We start from the raw sequence: 19,881 nt of genomic DNA, 5'->3' as shown, positions 1-19,881 counted from the left end.
CTTCTCCAATGTTGTAATACCATTATTGGCTCAAAATGGCATCAGAAACACATTTATTTGAAGATGCAGATTTTGAGAAGAAGTATAATTAAAATACTTACTTAAAGACTATTTACATGTCAATTTTCACATTGCAGAGAACGGAACATACTTATGGGCAAAGACATGTGAACGTGACATGGACTGGAAACTGACCAATTTGCCCACACTACTGTGACGAGCGCATAGAAGAAGTGATAGCATCTGTACAAGCAGGCTTTGTAGCCTCTTTTGTGGAACTACAAACAGTATGTTCAATACATTTTGGTTAAAATAGCCAACAGCAGCTCATGTGGGTTTGTTTCTCTATATTTCTTGGCTATTGTTTTACTGCAGGAGCCATGTCATGAACTATGTAGCATGCAGACTTTATCATCCATCCATCCTAGAGATGGCATGGGCATCCGGTTGGGGCTTGAAGCTCCGTGGATTACCACCGGCTTGGCCCCTGGATGCCAGTTCGCAGATCCCCCAAGCTTGCTCGATCTGGTGCATGCAGAGTTGGGCAAGCTCGTGGTTTTCTGTTGCCCACCAACCCCTCATGGTATCCTTGTAAGATGAGAATGAGGGGTTGGCACATGGCGATGGGACTCCTGCCTGTGCCAGCCTGTCAACTCCTTGTGGTGTCCTTCTTCACAAGGAGACTGTGAGGGCTTGAGAGGTGGCAGGGGCAGGAGTCTGGGGCCACTGGCCAACCCCTCATTCTCTCCTTGCAAGAAGAAAGAAAGAAGGGTTGGCAGGCAGCGAAGGGGCCTCCAGCTGCCACCCTTTTGTGCGAAATGGTGGCTGGCAGGGCTTTTCCTGGAAATCCCCATTTTGCACAAATGGTGCCCATAAATAGAGCTATTTACACAAAATTACAGGTGTAAACAGTCTAATTAGAACACTTATGCATGTAAGTTTGTGTAAATGGCCCTATTTACAGCTTCCATTTGCACAAAATGGGGGATTTGGGGGGAAAGGCTCACTGCCATTTTGCGTGATGTGATGGCCACTGGAGCAGTGGGATGCCTTGTGCCTCTCACCATGGACCGTCTGGCGGCTCACTGCGTGCGGCGAATGGGGCAGGCAGCCAGTGGTGGGTCAGTGGGCTGCATGGGGGGGGGAGCAGCGGCAAGTTCTCCCATCCCTACCCCATCCATCCTTCCATCCATCCATCCACGCAGACACAGTCATATATAATTCTCACCTCTCTCTTTGGAAGAAATTCCCCCAGTAAAGAGCTAACCCCATGAAAGGTGGGGCTATCACTTTGCTGGGTAAAATGTGCTTCCTGTACCCTTTGGAGTAATGTAGTCTGACCCAGACTCTTCCCCTCCCCTCCTCCCACCCCTTCCAGCAGCCCACAGCAATGGGGCTTACTCACGGAAGTGTTCTGGCACTGGACGCTGGAGCTGTTAAACCTCAAGGCCGGGACCCTCTTTTCATTGCCCTGGATGTTGATGATGCACTCGTAACCCCGCTGCCCGGACTGCGGCTGAGGCAGGTTCTTGGCCTTCAGTGTGATGGGCTTGATGACTTCCACCGGCACCAAGATCTTATTGACCTTCAGCAGCTGGGGGCAGTCCTGGAGAAGGGGCAGAGGAAGGGAGATGTGGGGTTAAGAAAGAAACGAGCCTGTACAGTTAATGAAAACCTAGTCCCGGAGGAATCACATGTTCCCAGCTGCTTGGGTGGGACTTTTGTAACTTGTTCCTACTATGCTAGGTATTCTGCCTGTAAGATCTACATCCTGCTGCTTTGGCTTGAAAGGCAGATGGCGGTAACTGTTCCTTCTTCCCGCCCACTTGGAACAAGAAAGCTTCCTGTGCAACTCAAAAGCTTTCTTCCAACACTTTAATGGGAAGACGAAGGCCTCAAAGATTACACAGGGCCTTGAGTTAACTTGTTCCATGTCTCTGTGTCCCCAATAATGTTCTCACAACCCTATTATCTCTTTCTAGTTTGTACTGTGGCCTGCAAGATTAGGGCTGATCTCTAGAATCACATCCTATTGGAACTGGGCAATTTTGGTTGGTAAAACAAAACAAACAAACAAACAGAAAACTTCCTGTGCTTAGAAGAAAGTATCACATCAGGGAGAAAGGCTCTAATTTCTCTCTCTCCCTCTCTTTTTTAGTGGGGTGGTGGAAGACATGATGGATTGCCAGTGTTTAGGGATGTCAGAGAAACCCAATTTCAAACTTTCAAATCAATATGCAAACAAAGCTCAGTTATCCTTCTAAATTCACAATTGCAATGCAGTCTCCAATGAAAAATGCATACAATAATACATATATTATGGGAAAAACACACACACACACACACACACAAATGTGTATAATATTGAAAATAATTTAAAAAATGCATTGTGTTAGAAAAATTGCTTGCAAAAACTCTTGTCTTAAGCAAAATTGCCTGCATTAGGAGCAATGTGCACAAGAATGCATACCAATATTCATGTCAACTTCTTTCAAAAGCTCAAAATTTGGGATGTACTGAAATAAGAAAGACAGAGCAATGAACACTGACAGATTTCTCCATCTCTCTGGTAGCAATAGGGAGAGGACAAAAATGCCACTGTTTATCTCAGCTATTCACTTGTTCCTGCTTACACTTTTCCTCTGCCCTCAGACTCCAACAGAGAAAAGAGAAGCAGCGTCTTTCTGGAGCATCTCTACTACAGGGATCTGGGTAGCTTCAGATGAAAATGGGGGGCAGGGCTAGGAAGCATGTACAGAAGTCCTGCATGCATGTACGGAGTTCCTCATGTGCGTATGGAGCTCCACACTTAGATTGTTGGAGCCCAGAAGAGGGAACATTCTCAAGTGCCAGAAAAAGCTTTAATGAGCCCGATGCATTTCAGAAAGAGGTTTCTTTCATCAAGAAAGTGCTCCACTTTGAAACGGAGGAAACTTCAGCAAGACTTTTTAAGGTATACACAAGATGAGTGGCCCAGACATCTTCCTGAAAGGTGTCAGGCTCATTAAAGCTTTTTCTGACACCTGAGAACATTTTCTCTTCTTTATTTTGGTTCAATAGGGAGGCCTAAGTTCAAAAGCTCTGGGCTCTGTCTAAGGAGAGCTGCAATTTCACTTAGCCTTTCACCATTCTAAAGAAAGACTGTCTTATCCCCCTCCATGAACCCTAGCAGAGGTCCAGGTGAATGGCATATTCTGGAGGGGCTCTACAAATGCATGCTTCTGAGGGTGGCAATGGGAAAGGAGAATGCAGTGGAATAGCTGACTCAAAGCTAGAGATGTTAAATCCCTTCCGTCTGTGTTTTGCGGATGGTCAGGTGACTTCCATTCCATCATCCGCTCGCTGATGGAATCAGATTTTTTTTTACCACAATTTTACTCTACTTGCAGTAATTTGCATTAGTGCTAATGTGCGCTTACACTAATGCGCATTAGCTAATGCATATTAGAGCTAGTTCACATTAACTAATGCAAATTTATGCAAGTGTGCATTACTGATAACACACACATGCAGAAATGTGTTAAAGCAATTTGCACAGATCTGCGCCCCCCCCCCCAGTGAAAAACTAGTAGAGATGGACCGACTCATCTGCACCTGCCAAGTGTGGGTGCTCAGCAGGTCACTGCTGCCTCCCGCCCCACTTGCCAGGCTGTGTGAGCACTGGAGGGCTCAACAAGCCGTCAGGCAGCGCCCCGCAGTCACCTGCTCTTCTCTGCAAGCTGCCATTTTTACAGAATATCAGTGCTCCATAATGTCTGTATATTTAATGTTGCGCAAATGGCAGCCATACAGGGCCATTTCCGCAACATTAGAGGCTAAAAGCATCCTGCAGCTCAGCGAGGAGTGTCCGGGGGGCCGAGTGGGGGGGGGAGATGTTCCGCCGGGCTCCACCCCTCTGTCAGTCATTTGCGACATCTCTAAAAACCAGTCTGCAGCTCCACAGAATCCACATGACTCGGAAAAAGCTGGTCCACTATGGAATCTGCAGGTTGGATTCATAGAAATGTGAACTCATTTGAATCCATTGCAGATTTCTCCGATGTCCCTACTGAAAGCACTGGGAGGGAAAAGTAGAAAGGTGGATGGCTGAGAGAGATAGGGGCTCTCTCACCGTGGCAGATGGTGGATGCACCTTATGGGCACAAACAGTTTAGCAAGACAAAGAAACAGAAGTGTTGCAGAAGAGGTAGGGTTATCCTGACTGGGAACAGCATTACAGGGACTGTCAGTCATGCTACTACACATGTGAGCTGGACCACAACTACCACCAGGAGTGGTGTGTGTGTGTGTAAGAAGTATGCCCACTATGCAGGGCTATGGAGTCGCCAACATCTTTCATTTCCAAAAGTATATACTGAAAGCAGTGATGTGGGGTGGAAACATTTCCAAGGAAATTTCTCCAGTGCTTTATTTTTCCATGGGAAATGTTCCATTGCGTAAGTTCATTCGTAACAATGAAATGAATGGATCGCCAATTGCAAGTATAATATCAGGCGAACCTGGCAGTTTCAAAGTTGTAAGTTATGTTTTTCAGGCAATTATTTCCAGGTATGTGAGGGAATACATCTATGTCATTGAAATACACATATGTCTCAGAATGAAAGGGAACTAATAAATAGTGACAGCAAAACTGAAGGTGCTCCAACAACCTCAGTGGAGGAGAGTTGAACTCTGTCAAACTAGACAAGTAGCTGTCAGCATATCAGGCACAGTTCTTTGGCTTGCTAAAACTAATTAGAGTGTCAACAGTTTTCAGTACCTTTGGGCTGTTTTCTTAAATTGAACCAATGTAAGGGAAGTACACGCTACTGTCTTTAAATTTTTACAAGTATTCCAATAAGAATTTCTACAGAATATAGGGATGCTGGAGAAATTCGAGACAGACTAAAATGAACTCGAATTTCTAAGGATCCGACATGCAGAATCCACTCTGTGGAGTCCATGGACTTTCAAACCTTTAAAAAAAAAAAAAATCCCCAAATTTACAGAAACTTATTCATGGGAAAATATGCAAGTTTCTGCTGAGACTGGTAAATATATGCAGGGAAAAGTGGAATGGAATGGGGGCAATACACTAAAAGTTATGTGCTAATGTGAGTTACGTAAATTGTTGCGAACCCCCTTATGTAATTATTTGCGTGTTGTTGTTTTTCCGCATGACAACAACAAAGAAGTGGAATCTGTCTGTGAATGGACTCCAGAAAGAATGAAACCACACAATCCATGAAATGCACATGGGACGGATTTCACAAAATCCGGACAACCCTAGCTACACAGCCCTTTCCCATGGGCAGACAGCAAGAAATCGGGGGCATACCTGGTAAATAGGAGCAGTTGGAGTGTCTGAACAAACCCCTCCAGCCACACGGTGTCTGTGGACTTCTGGATTTTTATTTTTATTTTACTTTTCCAAAATTTATGCATATTTATCTGTAGGAAAACGTGCATGTGTATGCTGAGACTGGTATATACACGCGGGGGAAAGTTGAATGGAATGGGGGACAATACACTAAATGTTACAGACTAAAGTAAATTATGTAAATTGTTGCAAACCCCCTTAAAGTATTATTTGCGTATTTTTCGCACAACAAAAAAAAATGAATCCGTCTGTGAGAGGACATCAGAACAAATGGTTCCTGACAATCCATGAAACACAGATGGAGTGGGTTTTACACAGTCTGTACAATCCCTAAAATAATATAACACCTAAATCACATTAAGGGTGCACTCCGATGTGTGTTTAGACAGAAAAAAGTCCTATAACTCCCAGCATTACCAATCTAGCACTGCTGGCTGGGGAATGCTGGGAGTTGTAGGATTTTTCCATTCTAAACATGCATAGGATTGCACCTTAAGTCTGGTTTAATTTTTCCCTCAAATATTTCAGGTCAAATATTTGTGGTATATTGGGACAAAAAATTAACATGAAATACTTTAAAGCTTTCTTTACTAAATACAAATACAATAAATATGCTAAATTCAATCTTTTGGTGCTCCAAATATTTTGTCCTATGGCTCCCATCAACTGTAGCCGGAAAGATGGATGATAGACGTTGTAGGCCAAAACGTCTGGAGGGCCACAAGTTGCCTACAGCTGCTATAGAGCATCAGAACATTTTCCAGTGCAAACTGATGTTTTATTTAGACAAATGACACTATGCAAATGAACCTACTTTCCATTGGAAAATTTTCTGATACAAACTGAAAATTTTCCTATGCAAATTACCCTATGCAAATTAAGTTCATTTGCATTAGAAAATGTTTCACTTCGATTTTTTTTTTTCCTGGAAACCCCACAGCACTAATTGAAAGAGAGAAAAAGAATAATAGATTAAGGCTGCAATCCTATACCCCTTTACCTGGGAGTAAGCCCCAATGAACTCAATGGGGATTACTTCCGAGTAGACATGCCTAGAACTGCAGTGTAAATGTATTAGAAAAACACAGTGGAAGGAATTCTTTCCTAGTATATTTATTTAGAATAATAAATTCTAAATTCACGCACGCACACAGACACAGACACAGACACACACAAACATTTGGGGGGAAAGGAACCTCAGGATGACCCCAGTGGATAACACAGGGCCAGAAGACAGGGACAAGCTACAAGACCAGAGGAGGGAAGAAAAGCAGGGCAGTAGGAGAAGGAGAGGACCACAGAGCACCCCATGCCATGGGATTTTCCCCTATGGCATTTGGCAATCTGGCTTTTCTTCCCCACCCTCCAACACCAGTGCCATAACTTTTCTAAACATATTTCTTTCGAATTCATTAACAGGAGGCAATTGCAGCAGCCCCAATAAAGGGTTTGTTAGCATATAAAAAGGCTTGAGGCTGTGTTAGGAAGTTCATTATAGATAATTGAAAAGGCGAGGGCCATAAAAAGGCGAAATCCTCCTCGCGACGTGTGTCTTTATCTGATTGACCTAATGTACTTCCTAATTGAAATTTAAAAAGGCAATTTTTCAGAGAGAGAGGGAGACAACTGAGCTGAGAGGAGAGGTTCACACTTTCTGCACCCCGAGTTTGAGTCTCTGGATGTGCCAGAATTTGGAATCCGTAACGTCGAAGAAGGAGACCCTCGCCCCACACGTACTGCCACTGGGCCCAAGAGAAAGGAGAGCTGCAACCAGTTGAATGGGCATATGCGTATTCGATACAACTTGCGTGTGATCTTAAATATTTTCACCATTTTAGGTGCCTCCAGTGGCAGAATAAGGGCCAAATTAGATGTTACACTTGGGGTGGAGTAACGGGTCGATTTCAGTTTCTCTCCATTTCTCTTTTTTCCTGTCTTAAGTTTAGTTCACCCTGAACTTTGAGAATTCTTTCTTTTAAAAATGTGCATGAAAATTCAAAAGCATTTTTGTGCACATTTCTCCTAATACACCCATGCTTGGTAGGCATGTTTCCCTAATATACAGATTTTTGTCAAGCAGTTTTCCCAATAGCATGCATATTTGGACCTTATTTTCTCTAGCATGCACATTTCTGTGTGCATATTGCAAAGGATAATTGTATTTTGGTTCACATAGTGGTTTGACAGTACAAAATTAGCAGTGGAGGCTGGTGGCTCCAATGTCAGTGGGGGGTAAATCCACTCTGGGTTTCAGGAAGCACCTTGGATAGCTCTTTTAGAATTCTCACGGGTTCTGACTGAAACCTGGAGCAAATTCACCTCAGCTCTGACATTAGAGGCACCAGCCTCCATTGGAAATTAGCTAGGTTCACATTAAAATGTGGAATGAATGGATTTCTCCCCCACCCCTATGTCACACTAAACATATTGCTGCTGCAATGGATTTATTTCTCTTATATTTTCTCTCTTTGGCACTCCCACCACTGCCCTCCCCTCAGTTCTCTCTTCCACCATCAACATTAGGTTGTAAGTTCCTTGGGGAAGATACCCCCCAGCCCCCCGCCCAGTGCTCCTACTGTAAAACATCATGTATATTGATAAATAATAATGACAATTTTAGACACATAGGCTAGGGATGGGAGAACAAGCGATTGCTGAGATTCTCTGAACATCAACTTGAAGCCTGACTTGCTTTGTTTCCCTTGTTCAATTGCAGTTTTTTGCCATTTCATTCAGATGGGAAAAATTAGGGATGTCGCAGGACATGGGTGCCAACATGGTATGTGCCAGGTCAAGCAACCTGCAAAATGGCGGCTTCGCCTTTTTCATAAATGCCAATTTTATGCAAATGGCAGCCATAAAGTGACCATTTATGCAAGATTACAGGCGTAAATGACCATTGATGTGTCTAATCTTGCACAAATGGCTGCTTTATGGCCACCATTTGTGTAAAATTGCCCTTTACAAAAAAGGCTGAGCCACCATTTTTGTGCAAAATGGTGGCTCAGCAAGGGATCAGGCAGCCTGCACCACTTGCTGGGTTCTTGCAGACCACCTGCCAACTTGCCACACATGGCGAGCAAGAGCAGATGGCCAGTGGGGGCCACAGACTACAGTGAGTCCACCCATCCCTAGGAAAAATACACATTTCTAATGGGGAAAATGTTGTTGTTTTTTTTTAAAAAAAAGAATGCACCCAAATGCCACTTTCTCCCATAGAGGAATAGGATGAAAAATGCTCATTTGGGGGAAAATGTGCATTTGGGGGAAAATGTTCATTTTTCCAATAAGATTTGTGAACAGAAATGAAATTCTCATATATTCCTAACATAGACTCTATGTTTGTTTGTTTTAAATAAAGAAACATGAACAGCAACAAACTAGTGTACCGAGCAAAGCGAAGGCAGTAATAAGCATCCCATTCATTGCACATGGCAGTTGATTTACAGCTTGCATTGTATTTACATTATTGCACTACTAATTCCCATAGTCATAACATTATATTTATATTTTACACCATGGAGAGGGGAGGGAAGGGGAGGAAACTAAAGAGATCTTACTAGGTCATAAAGTGGAATCAGGCCAATGATACACAGATACTGGGCCCTGTAAATTCTTTGTATCTTTTTCACCAGCCATTGCTATGCTTCCCCTGCCTCCAAAGTTACACCATTCCCATGGGTAAGCAAACCAGCTCAGGAGAGACTCCAATCCAACCGGTCAAAGAATCCTTTAATGCCCCATATATTTTATCTGCATTTCCTAAAACTTTATGACACCATTAGCTTGATGGATAACATATATATTTATTGCCACAGCAGAAGTAATAATAGAGAAAGAAAATGCCCATAACCTTAAAAGGTAACTGACGAAGAGAAGTCTGCCAGGGGGATTTATGGAAAGTGTAAATGTCTGGAGATAACAACAGAATAATTGAGTATTGGGCCCACTGGAGGCTCCGAGATGCTCCATCCTAGTTAAGGGTGCTGTCAGGGATTCTGTTCCATAAAACTGGTTTTATTTTCTTTGTTTATTTTTAGTGCCAGTGAGAGGTGTCTCTGCACAAAAGCCTGAGCTATCCACTCATTCTCTCTCTCCTTCCAGCCCAAGAAAGCTGGAATTTGACATGAAAGCTCTGGAGGTGGGAGGAGTGGATTAACCCTTCCTTCCTAGAAAGCTTGCCCCTTCCCCAAAGTTGCCATTTGCTTTGCAGGGGGAAACATATAGAGCAACTTCAGGGAGGAATTGAATTAGGAAAACAACAACAACAACAACAACAACACATAGGTGTTTCCCCAGAACCACAGCTCCAATTCTGCTAATGGTTCTCCAGTATCATACCTAGTCTGACACTCAGACATACTTGCTCTTTAGGAACAGCGGGCATAAATCAGATGTGCCGTGGAATGCACACCCAAGTGTTAATGCCATCCCTTGGTGTCAGCATGGTACCTATTGGGTTGAGTCCCCCATTCTTAATTCCTCAGCTAGCTTGTGCAAGAGTTCATGCACCCGGTCTCCTGGCTTGCACCCTTTGGATTAACCTTCCTGTGGATCTACCCCAGTGCTTCATCCAGTGCTGGCTCCAGGCTTTTGAGGGACCTTGGACAAGACACCCTCAATGAGTCCCCTCTTCTGACTGCTGTTGTCTCTCACTCCTCTTCTCATCACTGCTCCCACTTGCTTGCTTGACAGGCAGAGAGCCAGTGACCAAGTGGCATCTCCTGCTCCTCCTTCTCACCACCACTGTGGTCTGGACCAGAGCAAGCGAACAAGCAGGTTGCAATGGTAAGAAGGAGGAACAAATCCAGGGGAGCTCTTGTCAGTGGGCTCTGCTCAGGTGTGGGCCCTTGGCAGGTGCCCGACCATGCCTACCCTAGACACCAGCACCAACTCCATCCAACTCTGGTTGCAATTCTGCTGGGACATGGACTTCAGCTCCCATGTGTATTGATTTTGTTGGTTAATCGTTCAATGTATAGGCTGCTCTTCAGTACTGCTAGTGCCAGGGCAGGCCCTGGGTCAGGCTGGGCCCCCTCCTCAGCTCTGCCTGCACCTGTTCCGATTCCTAATTTCTCCATCTCGAGAGCATGTGCTTCTTGCAGCCCCAGTGGGCTGACAGATCTGACTTCTGAAGTGGAAGCTTTCAGGGAGGGACGAGACAAAGAAAATCAGCACATTTGAACCTGAAGGGGCTCTCAATGGCCCGCTAACATGCAGCAGCTGTTTCCAGGAAATACAGAGTGTGGGATCTGCCAAAACTTGCGATGAATTAATATTTGAAGCTGTCTTTCTTTTATGCGGCCTGAAGCATGAATGAGTTGGCATAAAATACTTGTAGCATGCAAGTTCTTTTTTCTTTTTTCTTCTTTCTCTCCTCTTTCCCCCTTTCCTTTCCTTCTCCTTTGGTGGCAAATGAAACCCCCTTTATATGCTTCTTTGAGGGGGAAAAATGCACAGCCACCTGAAAACAGCTAAGCGTGGAGAGATGAAAAACCCCTTCAACGTAATTAGATGATTAAGTAGCTTTTAAGCCCAGGACCTAACAGATTTGTTATCTGGAGTTGCTCTTTTTACATTCCAAGCTTTTATTCTCTTCTTACAGCCTTCCCTCTGCCCCCCTCCTCTTCCCCACCCCCTTGAACCACCCAGCTTCATTCCTTCCTGCACAAAGCCAAAATCCTTTTCAAGGCCCTGAACAAGATACTGCTCATCTCACACAGCAAAAGAAACACATGCACACAGAAAGAGACTTAATCCTTTATGCCATCAATTCAAACCAGCAATAGACGCCAGCAACACTGGAGTGGCGGGGGGCAGTGATGGATCTTTGGAAGCAGCAGTGAGAGAGAGGCAGTAGCTCATGGGTAGAACTATGCATGCAGCAGGTCCCGGGTTCAATCCCAGGGAGCTCCAGTAATAGCTAGGAAAGAATCCTGCCTGAAAACCCAGAGAACCACTGCAAAGTCAGTGTTGACAATACCGGGCTGGATGTAGGGATGTGCAGAACCCCTACCTTTTGTTCCGGGGGGGTTCCACGGGGGGGGGAGGCTAGCCTATCACTTGAAAAACCACAGACACAAATGGCATAGCACACGCCATTTGCAGCCGTAAAGCCCTTAGTTTAAGCTGAATGCAGCCATTTATGGCTGCATTTAGCTTAATCTAAGAGCTTTGCAGCCACAAATGGTGTAGTGGATGCCATTTGCATCTGGAGTGAGCCGTCAGCCAGCAATACGGCACGGCAACGACGGCCGTATTGCTGGCGCTATGGAGCTGGCTGGCGGCTCCGCACAATCGCTGCAAGGAGGATCCAGGGAGGAGGATCCTGGATGGTGGCGGAGGTGAATTGTGCCATTCCGCCACGGACTCTGGAGGTCCTCATTGGGGTCTGTGGCGGAATTCTCTGCCATCCTTAGCTGGATGGATGAAGGACAGTGGAGGCTAGTGGCTCCGATTTCAGTGGGGCTCTGCATTCATTCTTGGTTTCAGTCAGAACCAACCAGAACTCTGAATGAGCTTTCCAAGGTGCTGAACCCTATCCCCAAAATAGGTTCAGCACCTTGTATGGTTCTTTTAAAGTTCTGCTGGTTCTGAATGAAACCCAGAATAGATTCACAGCCCCACCAAAATCAGAGCCACCAGCATCCACTGATAAGAAGAACATAAGAAGAGCCCTACTGGACCAGACCAAGGGTCCATCTAGTCCAGCATTCTGTTCATACAGTGGCCAACCAGCTGTTGACCAGGAACCCACAAGCAGGACATGAGCGCAACAGCACCCTCCCACCCATGTTCCCCAGCAACTGGTGTACTTAGGCTCACTGCCTCTGGTACTGGAGGTAGCACATAACCATCAATACCAGTAGCTGTTGAAAGCCTTTCCCTCCAGGAATTTGTCCACCCCCCTTTTAAAGACATCCCAATGGGTGGCCGTCCCTACAATCTGTGGTAGCAAATTACATAGTTTGACCATGTGCTGTGTGAAGAAATACTTCCTTGTGAAGAAATACTTCCTAAATCTGTCCTGAATCTCCCACTAATCAGCTTCATAGGATGATCCCGGGTTCTAGTATTTGGGGGGGGGGGGAAATGTCTCCTTATCCACATTCTCTTCACCATGCATAATTTTATAGACCTCTATCACGTCTCCCCTTACCTTCCTTTTTTCCAAGCTAAACAAGCCCAGCTGTTGTAACCTTCCCTCATAGGGGAGATGTTACAGCCCCTCGATCACTTTAGTTGCCCTTTTCTGCACTTTTTCCAGCTCTACAATAAACTCTTTTAGGTGTGGTGCCCAGAACTGGACACCGTATTCCAAGTGTGGCCACACCATGAATTTGTATAGGGGTTGTATGATATTGGCAGTATGATCTCAGCACTGATCAAGGGACTGACTCAGCAGAAGGCAGCTTCCTATGTTCCTAATGCCCGTGGGCGCCACTGTCCCCACTAGGACATGCTGAGTCATCTGTCAGGCTCTTTTTTCTCTGTATGAGTGAAGGCAGTGATTTCTCCATTCACTTACATGATAGGGGCAATACCTGCCTTGCCCATTAAAAAAAATGGCTGCAGGAGGGGATGTCCATCCCTCACGGAGGACCCCTGGGGCAACAGAGTCCTTGGCAAGAAGTGAGATTACCCCACCCCCCAGCCATTTTACTGACGCAGTATAAGGTGGCTTCCTATGCTCCTGCATCCCTGGTAGGTCTCTCTCCCATCTAGGGATGGAGCGGGCATCCGATTCCATCCAGGAATCCAGTGGGCCTGCTCCTGCCTGCACCCTTGAGCCCCTGCCTGTGCTCAGTGAATGGTTTGCCCTCACCCCAGCGGCCTCATCGAGCTTCACGGTCGCCATTTTTTGAGAAATAAAATGGTGATCACAAAAATGCACATATTTGCACACACATAAAAATGCGCATTTTGCAAATGTGCATATTTGCATATGTGAAAATACAGTTTTTGTGAATGTGCATATTTGCATATGCGCAAAAATGCTCATTTTCCAAAAAATGCAAATTTTTGCACACATACTAATGTGTGCCTTTGCAAAAATGCACATTTTGCACATTTTGCACAAATGTGCATATTTAAAAAATGGCAACCATAGAGCTCAACAAGGCCACTAGGGTGAGTGCAGGCTGCTCACTGAGCATAGGGATGTACGAAACACCTACCTGGCTCCGCGCCGGGCAATCCACAGTGGGGGGGAGGCGCTCCGTCCCTCCCCCCGGAATCCTGCCCAGCTGGATCCACTCTGTGGCCAAGCTGTGGAGCCGCCAGCCGGCTCCAGCCGCCTGCAGCTGGACATCCGGCCGCTAGGCAGCCCTGCAGGGACGCAAATGGCGGCTGTCGTAGCCGTCTGGGCCCCCAAGACAGATGGGAAGTTGTTTCTCCAGGCTGGTACCATGCTTTCCCCCCATGGAGCGAGACCAAAGGACAAAGACTGTGGGTTGGATTTAATAGGTTTCTCTCAGCTGAATTCAGGAGCTGACAGGCTACCTCTGCCCATCCCAGGGGTGGGGTGGGGGGCTCTTCTTCCTGTGGGAACCAAAACCTATATCATCTCAGGATGAGCTAATACAGTTGGCCAGAACAGTTCCAAGGTGAAAGCTATAATTGCTGATCCACATGAAAGGCCTACTTAATTACCTATGAAGCTGTTGGCTAGGCCAAACTACACAGGTCTCTAGCTTGGTACCAACAGCATGTAGGAATGCTGTGAAGTCTGCCTTAGTTGCTCACCTACAAACTCACTACAGGATGTATAAGAATTCCGTTTTTGCTTGCAAAATATGCAAGCATGCCTCATTCAGAGCTTCAAAAGTGCGTGTGAGCATGAGCACATGCCTGCTGAAAATATTCGCAAGTTGTCGAACATGGGTTTCAAACACGTCCCATGGCAAGCAACTCTAACAAGAAAAGGAGTCCAAGATGGGTGGGAGTTTTTTAAAAAGGAAATTCTCAAGGCAGAATTACAAACAATTCCAACAAGAAAAAAAGGTGGAAGACAACAGAAGAAGCCAATGTGGCTTCACAAAAAGCTAAGAGATTACCTGAAAACAAAAAAGGGCACATATAAGAAGTGGAAAGAAGGCCTAGCGACAAAGGAAGAGTACAGGCAGGTAGCACAGAATTGCAGGGATGGTGTCAGGAAGGCTAAAGCTGAGAATGAGCTGACGTTAGTGAGGGAGGCTAAAAGCAACCAAAAGGCTTTCTTCAGCTACGTGCATAGGAAAAGACAGAGGGAAGAAATGGTGGTTCAGCTATTAAATAAGGATGGCAAAATGATAACAGATGACAAAGAAAAGGCAGAAGTGCTCAATTCCTACTTTGACTCAGTCTTCTCCCAAAAGAGGGTCTATGACCCCCCTGGCATAGGCAAAGTACAGGCTGAAGGGGCAGGATTGCAGCTTGAGATCGATAGGCATATGGTCAAGGAACACCTCATTACTTCGAATGAGTTCACATCTCCAGGGCCAGATGAACTGCACCCTAGAGTAATAAAGGAACTGGCAGAAGAACTCTCAGAACCACTGTCTATTCCCTTTGAGAAATCATGGAGGACAGGTGAAGTCCCAGATGATTGGAGGAGGGCTAGTGTTGTCCCTGTCTTCAAAAAGGAGGAACCTGGGAACTGCAGACCAGTCAGTCTGACATCAATCCCTGGGAAAATTCTAGAGCAGATCATAAAGCAATCCATCTGGAAGCACCTTGAAAACAATGCTGTGATTACTTGAAGCCAACATGGATTTGTCAAAAACAAGTCCTGCCAGACAAATCTGATCTCATTTTTTGATCAAGTAACCTCTAGGGATGGACGAAAGTCACTTACCTGATCCCGAAGCTTGCTTCGCAGTGGGGGGGAGGTGCTCTGTCCCTCCCCCTGAAATTCTGGCCGGGGGGGAGGCGCCTCATCCCTCCCCGCCAAAATTCTGGCTGGGGGGGAGCGCATATGTGTGCTCCTATATGTGTGCTTTTTTTATTTTCAGGTCATCTCTAACCTTCTTCTCCTGCCAGGACGCAAATGGCGGCGGCCATAGCTGCCACCGTTTGTGTCCCTGGCCTGCAGTCAGCCGTGATAGGCCACGTAAATCTTTACGTAGCCTATCACGACTGACTTTGAGGGGAAAAAAAGCGCGTATGCAAATGGCGGTGCCCTTGGGCGCCGCCATTTGCGTTCCTCATTTTGGCACGGGTAGTCTACGTAAATATTTACGTAGACTATGGCGAAAATAAGGGCAACGAAAATACCCCTTATGCTCTTATAGCATTGCCCTTATTTTCGCCGTAGTCTATATAAATATTTATGTAGACTACCTGTGCCAAAATAAGGAATGCCAATGGCGGCGCCCATGGGCACCGCCATTTGCGTACGCCCTTTTTTCCCCCAAAGTCAGCCGTGATAGGCTATGTAAAGATTTACGTAGCCTATCACGGTGTTTTTTGAAAATCTAGCCGTGATAGGCTACGTAAATCTTTACGTAGCCTATCACGTTTGTTTTTTTGTTTTGTTTTTTACTTGGAAATGGCGGTGGCAGCAGCCGGTCGGAGCCACTGCCACCGCCAGGGACATTCACTGAAGGTAAGTCCCATCCCGGGGGGGGGCGGGGGGGCAGACCGTTTCTCCACCAATTTTGGGGGGCTGAATGCGTTGGCATTCGGCCTCCCGGGGATTCGTGGAGAAATTCTCCGACATCCCTAGTAACCTCCCTTGTAGACCATGGGAATGCTGTAGACATCATATACCTTGACTTCAGCAAAGCTTTCAACAAAATGCCCCATGATATCCTGATAGCAAACAAGCTCAAAGTGGGCTAGATGAAACAACGATTCGGTGGATCCACAGTTGGCTACAGAATCAGGCTCAAAGAGTGGTTATCAATGGGATCTTCTCCAACTGGGGAGAGGTAACGAGTGGGGTACCGCAGGGCTCAGTCCTGGGCCCAGTGCTCTTCAACATTTTTATGAATGACTTGGAGGAGGAGGTGCAGGGAATGCTGATCAGATTTGCAGATGACACAAAACTGGGCAGGATAGCTAATACTTTGGAAGACAGAAACAACATGTAAAGTGATCTTGATAGATCTTGGAAAAAGAAACCAAAGGCACACTTACAAGATGGGGGTTACGTGGCTCAACAAGCAAGACGGATCTTGGAGTTGTTGTAGATCACAGGCTAGGGATGTCAGATAATTTTGCCACGAATCTCGGGGAGGCCGAACGCCAGCGCATTCGCCCCCCCCGCCCCCCCGGGACGGGACTTACCTTGTGCGAATGTACCTGGCAGTGGCGGCTCCGGAGGCGGTTCGGCGGTGGTTCGGCAGCGGTGGCGGCTGCGGCGGCCGGTCTTCCGACCGGCTGCCACTACTGCCATTTCCAGTAAAAAAAACAAAAAACAAAAAAGTGATAGGCTACGTAAACATTTATGTAGCCTATCACAGCTAGATTTTTAAAAAATACCGTGATAGGCTATGTAAATGTTTACGTAGCCTATCACGGCTGAGTTGGGGAAAAAAACCCGCACGTACGCAAATGGCGGCGCCCATGGCGCCATGACGCTATTTGCGTTCCCCTTATTTTCGCCGTAGTCTACGTAAATGTTTATGTAGACTACACATGCCAAAATAAGGAACGCAAATGGCAGCGCCCATGGGCACCACCATTTGCGTACGCGTGGTGTGTGTGTTTTTTCCACTCAGCCGTGATAGGCTACGTAAACATTTACGTAGCCTATCACAGTTGACTGCAGGGACGCAAATGGAGGCGGCTACGGCCGCCGCCATTTGCGTCCCGGCCGGCAAGGATTCGCGGCGGGAGGGATGGGGCGCCTCCCACCCGGCCAGAATTTCAGGGGGGAGGGACAGGGCGCCTCCCCCCTGGCCAGAATTTCAGGGGGAAGGATGGAGCGCCTCCCCCCCACCGCAAATCAAGTTTCGTGAAAGGTAAGGGACTTTCGTACATCCCTATCACAGGCTGAATATGAGCTAACGATATGACGTGGCTGCAAAAAAGGCAAGCGCTATTTTGGGCTGCATTAATAGAAGCATAGCTTCCAAATCCCGGGAAGTACTAGTTCTTCTCTACTCAGTACTGGTTAGGCCTCATCTGGAGTACTGTGTCCAGTTCTGAGCACCACAGTTTAAGGCGGATGCAGACAAGCTGGAGAGGGTTCAGAGGAGGGCAACACAGATGATCAGGGGACTGGAAACAAAGCCCAATGAGGAGAGACTGAAAGAACTGGGCATGTTGAGCCTTGAGAAGAGAAGACTGAGGGGAGATATGATAGCGCAGTAGTTGAAAGGTTGTCCCAGAGAGGAAGGCCAGGATCTCTTCTCGATCAATCCAGAATGCAGGACAAGGAATGAATGATGGGCTCAAGTTACAGGAGGCCAGATTCCGGCTGAACATCAGGAAAAACATCCTGACTGTTAGAGCAATACGACAATGGAACCCATTCCCTAGGGAGGCGGTGAGCTCTCCCGCACTGGAGGCATTCAAGACGAGGCTGGACAGCCATCTGTCAGGGATGCTCTGACTTGGATTCCTGCATTGAGCAGGGGGTTGGACTTGATGTCCTTGTAGGCCCCTTCCAACCCTACTATTCTATGATTCTATTCTGGGAAGTGCTTGACTTACAGGTAACCATGGGGTGGGGGGCAGTGGGCAGTCCGTGTAGCTTTTGTGACTGCTTCCTCAGCTGCTTTTTCTTAGAAGGCCTTGGAGGGGTCATTACTTGGTTAGAAGAACTGGGCAAGTCAGCAGGTAGGTACTGCGGATTTCATGAAGTTCTCCCAACCCTTTCATCCATAGTTCAAGCACTGAACAACAGCTAATAAGAATGCATACCTTTCATTATGCTTATTGGTGCATTACAAATCCAAAGCTATGCAAAAAGGTTACATGGTCTTATCACTGTAACAGCCTATTGCACTTCTTCTTTAAAGTGTAAACTTTACACTCCTTAGGAAACGTAATGCCCCTAGCATGGTACTTCCTTTATCTATCTGAGCAACATCCTTTTTTTCCAACTCACTATAAATAACCACAGTTCCTCGAACAAAACAAGGAGTTGCCGAATGTTGTTGTTGTTGTTTTAAACCAGCCCGGTCCATTTTCAAGAGCAACCGTAATGGGAAATTATACGTCAAGGTGAAGTATTCCTGTCACAAATCATCCCTCCATATTGTCAGCCTGGTTTGATTGAGTTCAACGCCAGAAGCATAAATAATATTCTTGCTTTATTGCCAAGCTGAGGATTTTTAACAAGACACAAACATGGCTTTCCAAAGTCTGGGCTATTTCTATTTGTGAGCTCTGGCAATTTGGATTTTAATCAGAGTAATGAGTGAAAATGGACTAATCTGATCTTATGGCACTCAGTACCAGTTTCCTGATACACGTCTTGTGAAACCAGAGCTGAAACAAAATCCTGCATAAATTCAAAGTTTGATTAATCTTTTCATCATTTTCCCCCAATTTGGATGCCAGTGACACAATCTGATTTCAGGATTAGTTATTCCAGAGTTTTCAGTTTGATTGCTTAAATTATTTTGAGAGGGCAAAGTAATGGGGGCCATATCATATTATTGGTAGTTGAGTTACACATACTGTGGAGTACTGACTGCTATTGCGCATCCCCCAACTTGGATACTTTCATATGCCATCTGCTGTTGCAAATGCAGATGCTGAAGATCAAATATTTACCAAGTATTCACAAATCAAGGGGATATTTGGAGAATACTCACCAAGAAGAATTCTGAAGAGAACTGGAGGGGAGGGAATTGCTTTCATGCCACACAACCCAATGCTGAAAGAGTTTCCTTATTGCAAGCTATCCGCATAGAGACTAGAAACTGTTTTTAATACATATGTACCATGGGGTCACGAAGAGTCGGACACGACTGAACGACTGAACAACAACAACAACAACAAGAATTTCATTTGCACTCACAAAACACGTGAGCATGGCCTGTTCACAATCCTGACATACAGCACAATCAGGAGAACACATTCTCTGAAGATGTTCGCAAATTCTCATACATCTGCATACTTTCAAAGAATGCACACATTTTTATAAGATGTGCCATTTCATGCTCTATGGGTAACATTTGTGCAAATGTGAGTTTTTTTGTGCAGCTTCCACATTCGATCATGTCATTTTGCACACTTTTTCATTTGCGGAAAATGAACAGAGATCGCAACTGTGAGCTGAAATTGAGGAAAGACGAGCAGCAAGCTGATGTTTGGAGAATCTGGATGAATGCGAGTGTTACTTGTTTGTGCTGCCCTAGTTTTTAATAAGCTCTCCTGAAGTCCTTCCCTCATTCCCCTTTCATCCCCCACCCTTTCTGTATGGTACTATTTTACTTTGCTTTCTTGCTTGTACCCCATTTAGGGATTATTTTATAATGAGGAGGAGCGGAGGTAAGGAATTTCTTAAAGTAATAAAATAATTAATGTTCTGTGATCCCTTTAGAAGGACGCCCCTAGAAACCACCCCTTGAAATAAGGCCTTCCTT

At 45.7% G+C, this 19,881-nt stretch overlaps 1 protein-coding gene across 1 annotated transcript in view; it reads right to left on the bottom strand.

The window, feature by feature from the left end:
• Window positions 1-19,881, bottom strand: part of PLXNA4 (plexin A4) — an 820,970-nt gene that overhangs the window by 194,882 nt on the left and 606,207 nt on the right. Inside the window, exon 9 of the mRNA XM_084809045.1 lies at window positions 1,406-1,606. Within this exon, the coding sequence (XP_084665171.1) occupies window positions 1,406-1,606 (201 nt within the window). The remainder of the gene's footprint in view (window positions 1-1,405; window positions 1,607-19,881) is intronic.

This window comes from Heloderma suspectum, chromosome 7 (assembly GCF_057233095.1).
Source record: "Heloderma suspectum isolate Gila_16-S chromosome 7, 16-S_ref, whole genome shotgun sequence".
In the NCBI taxonomy this organism is placed as follows: domain Eukaryota; kingdom Metazoa; phylum Chordata; class Lepidosauria; order Squamata; family Helodermatidae; genus Heloderma; species Heloderma suspectum.
Note: the sequence above shows the minus strand (reverse complement) of the source record. Positions and strands in the feature narration are given on the sequence as shown.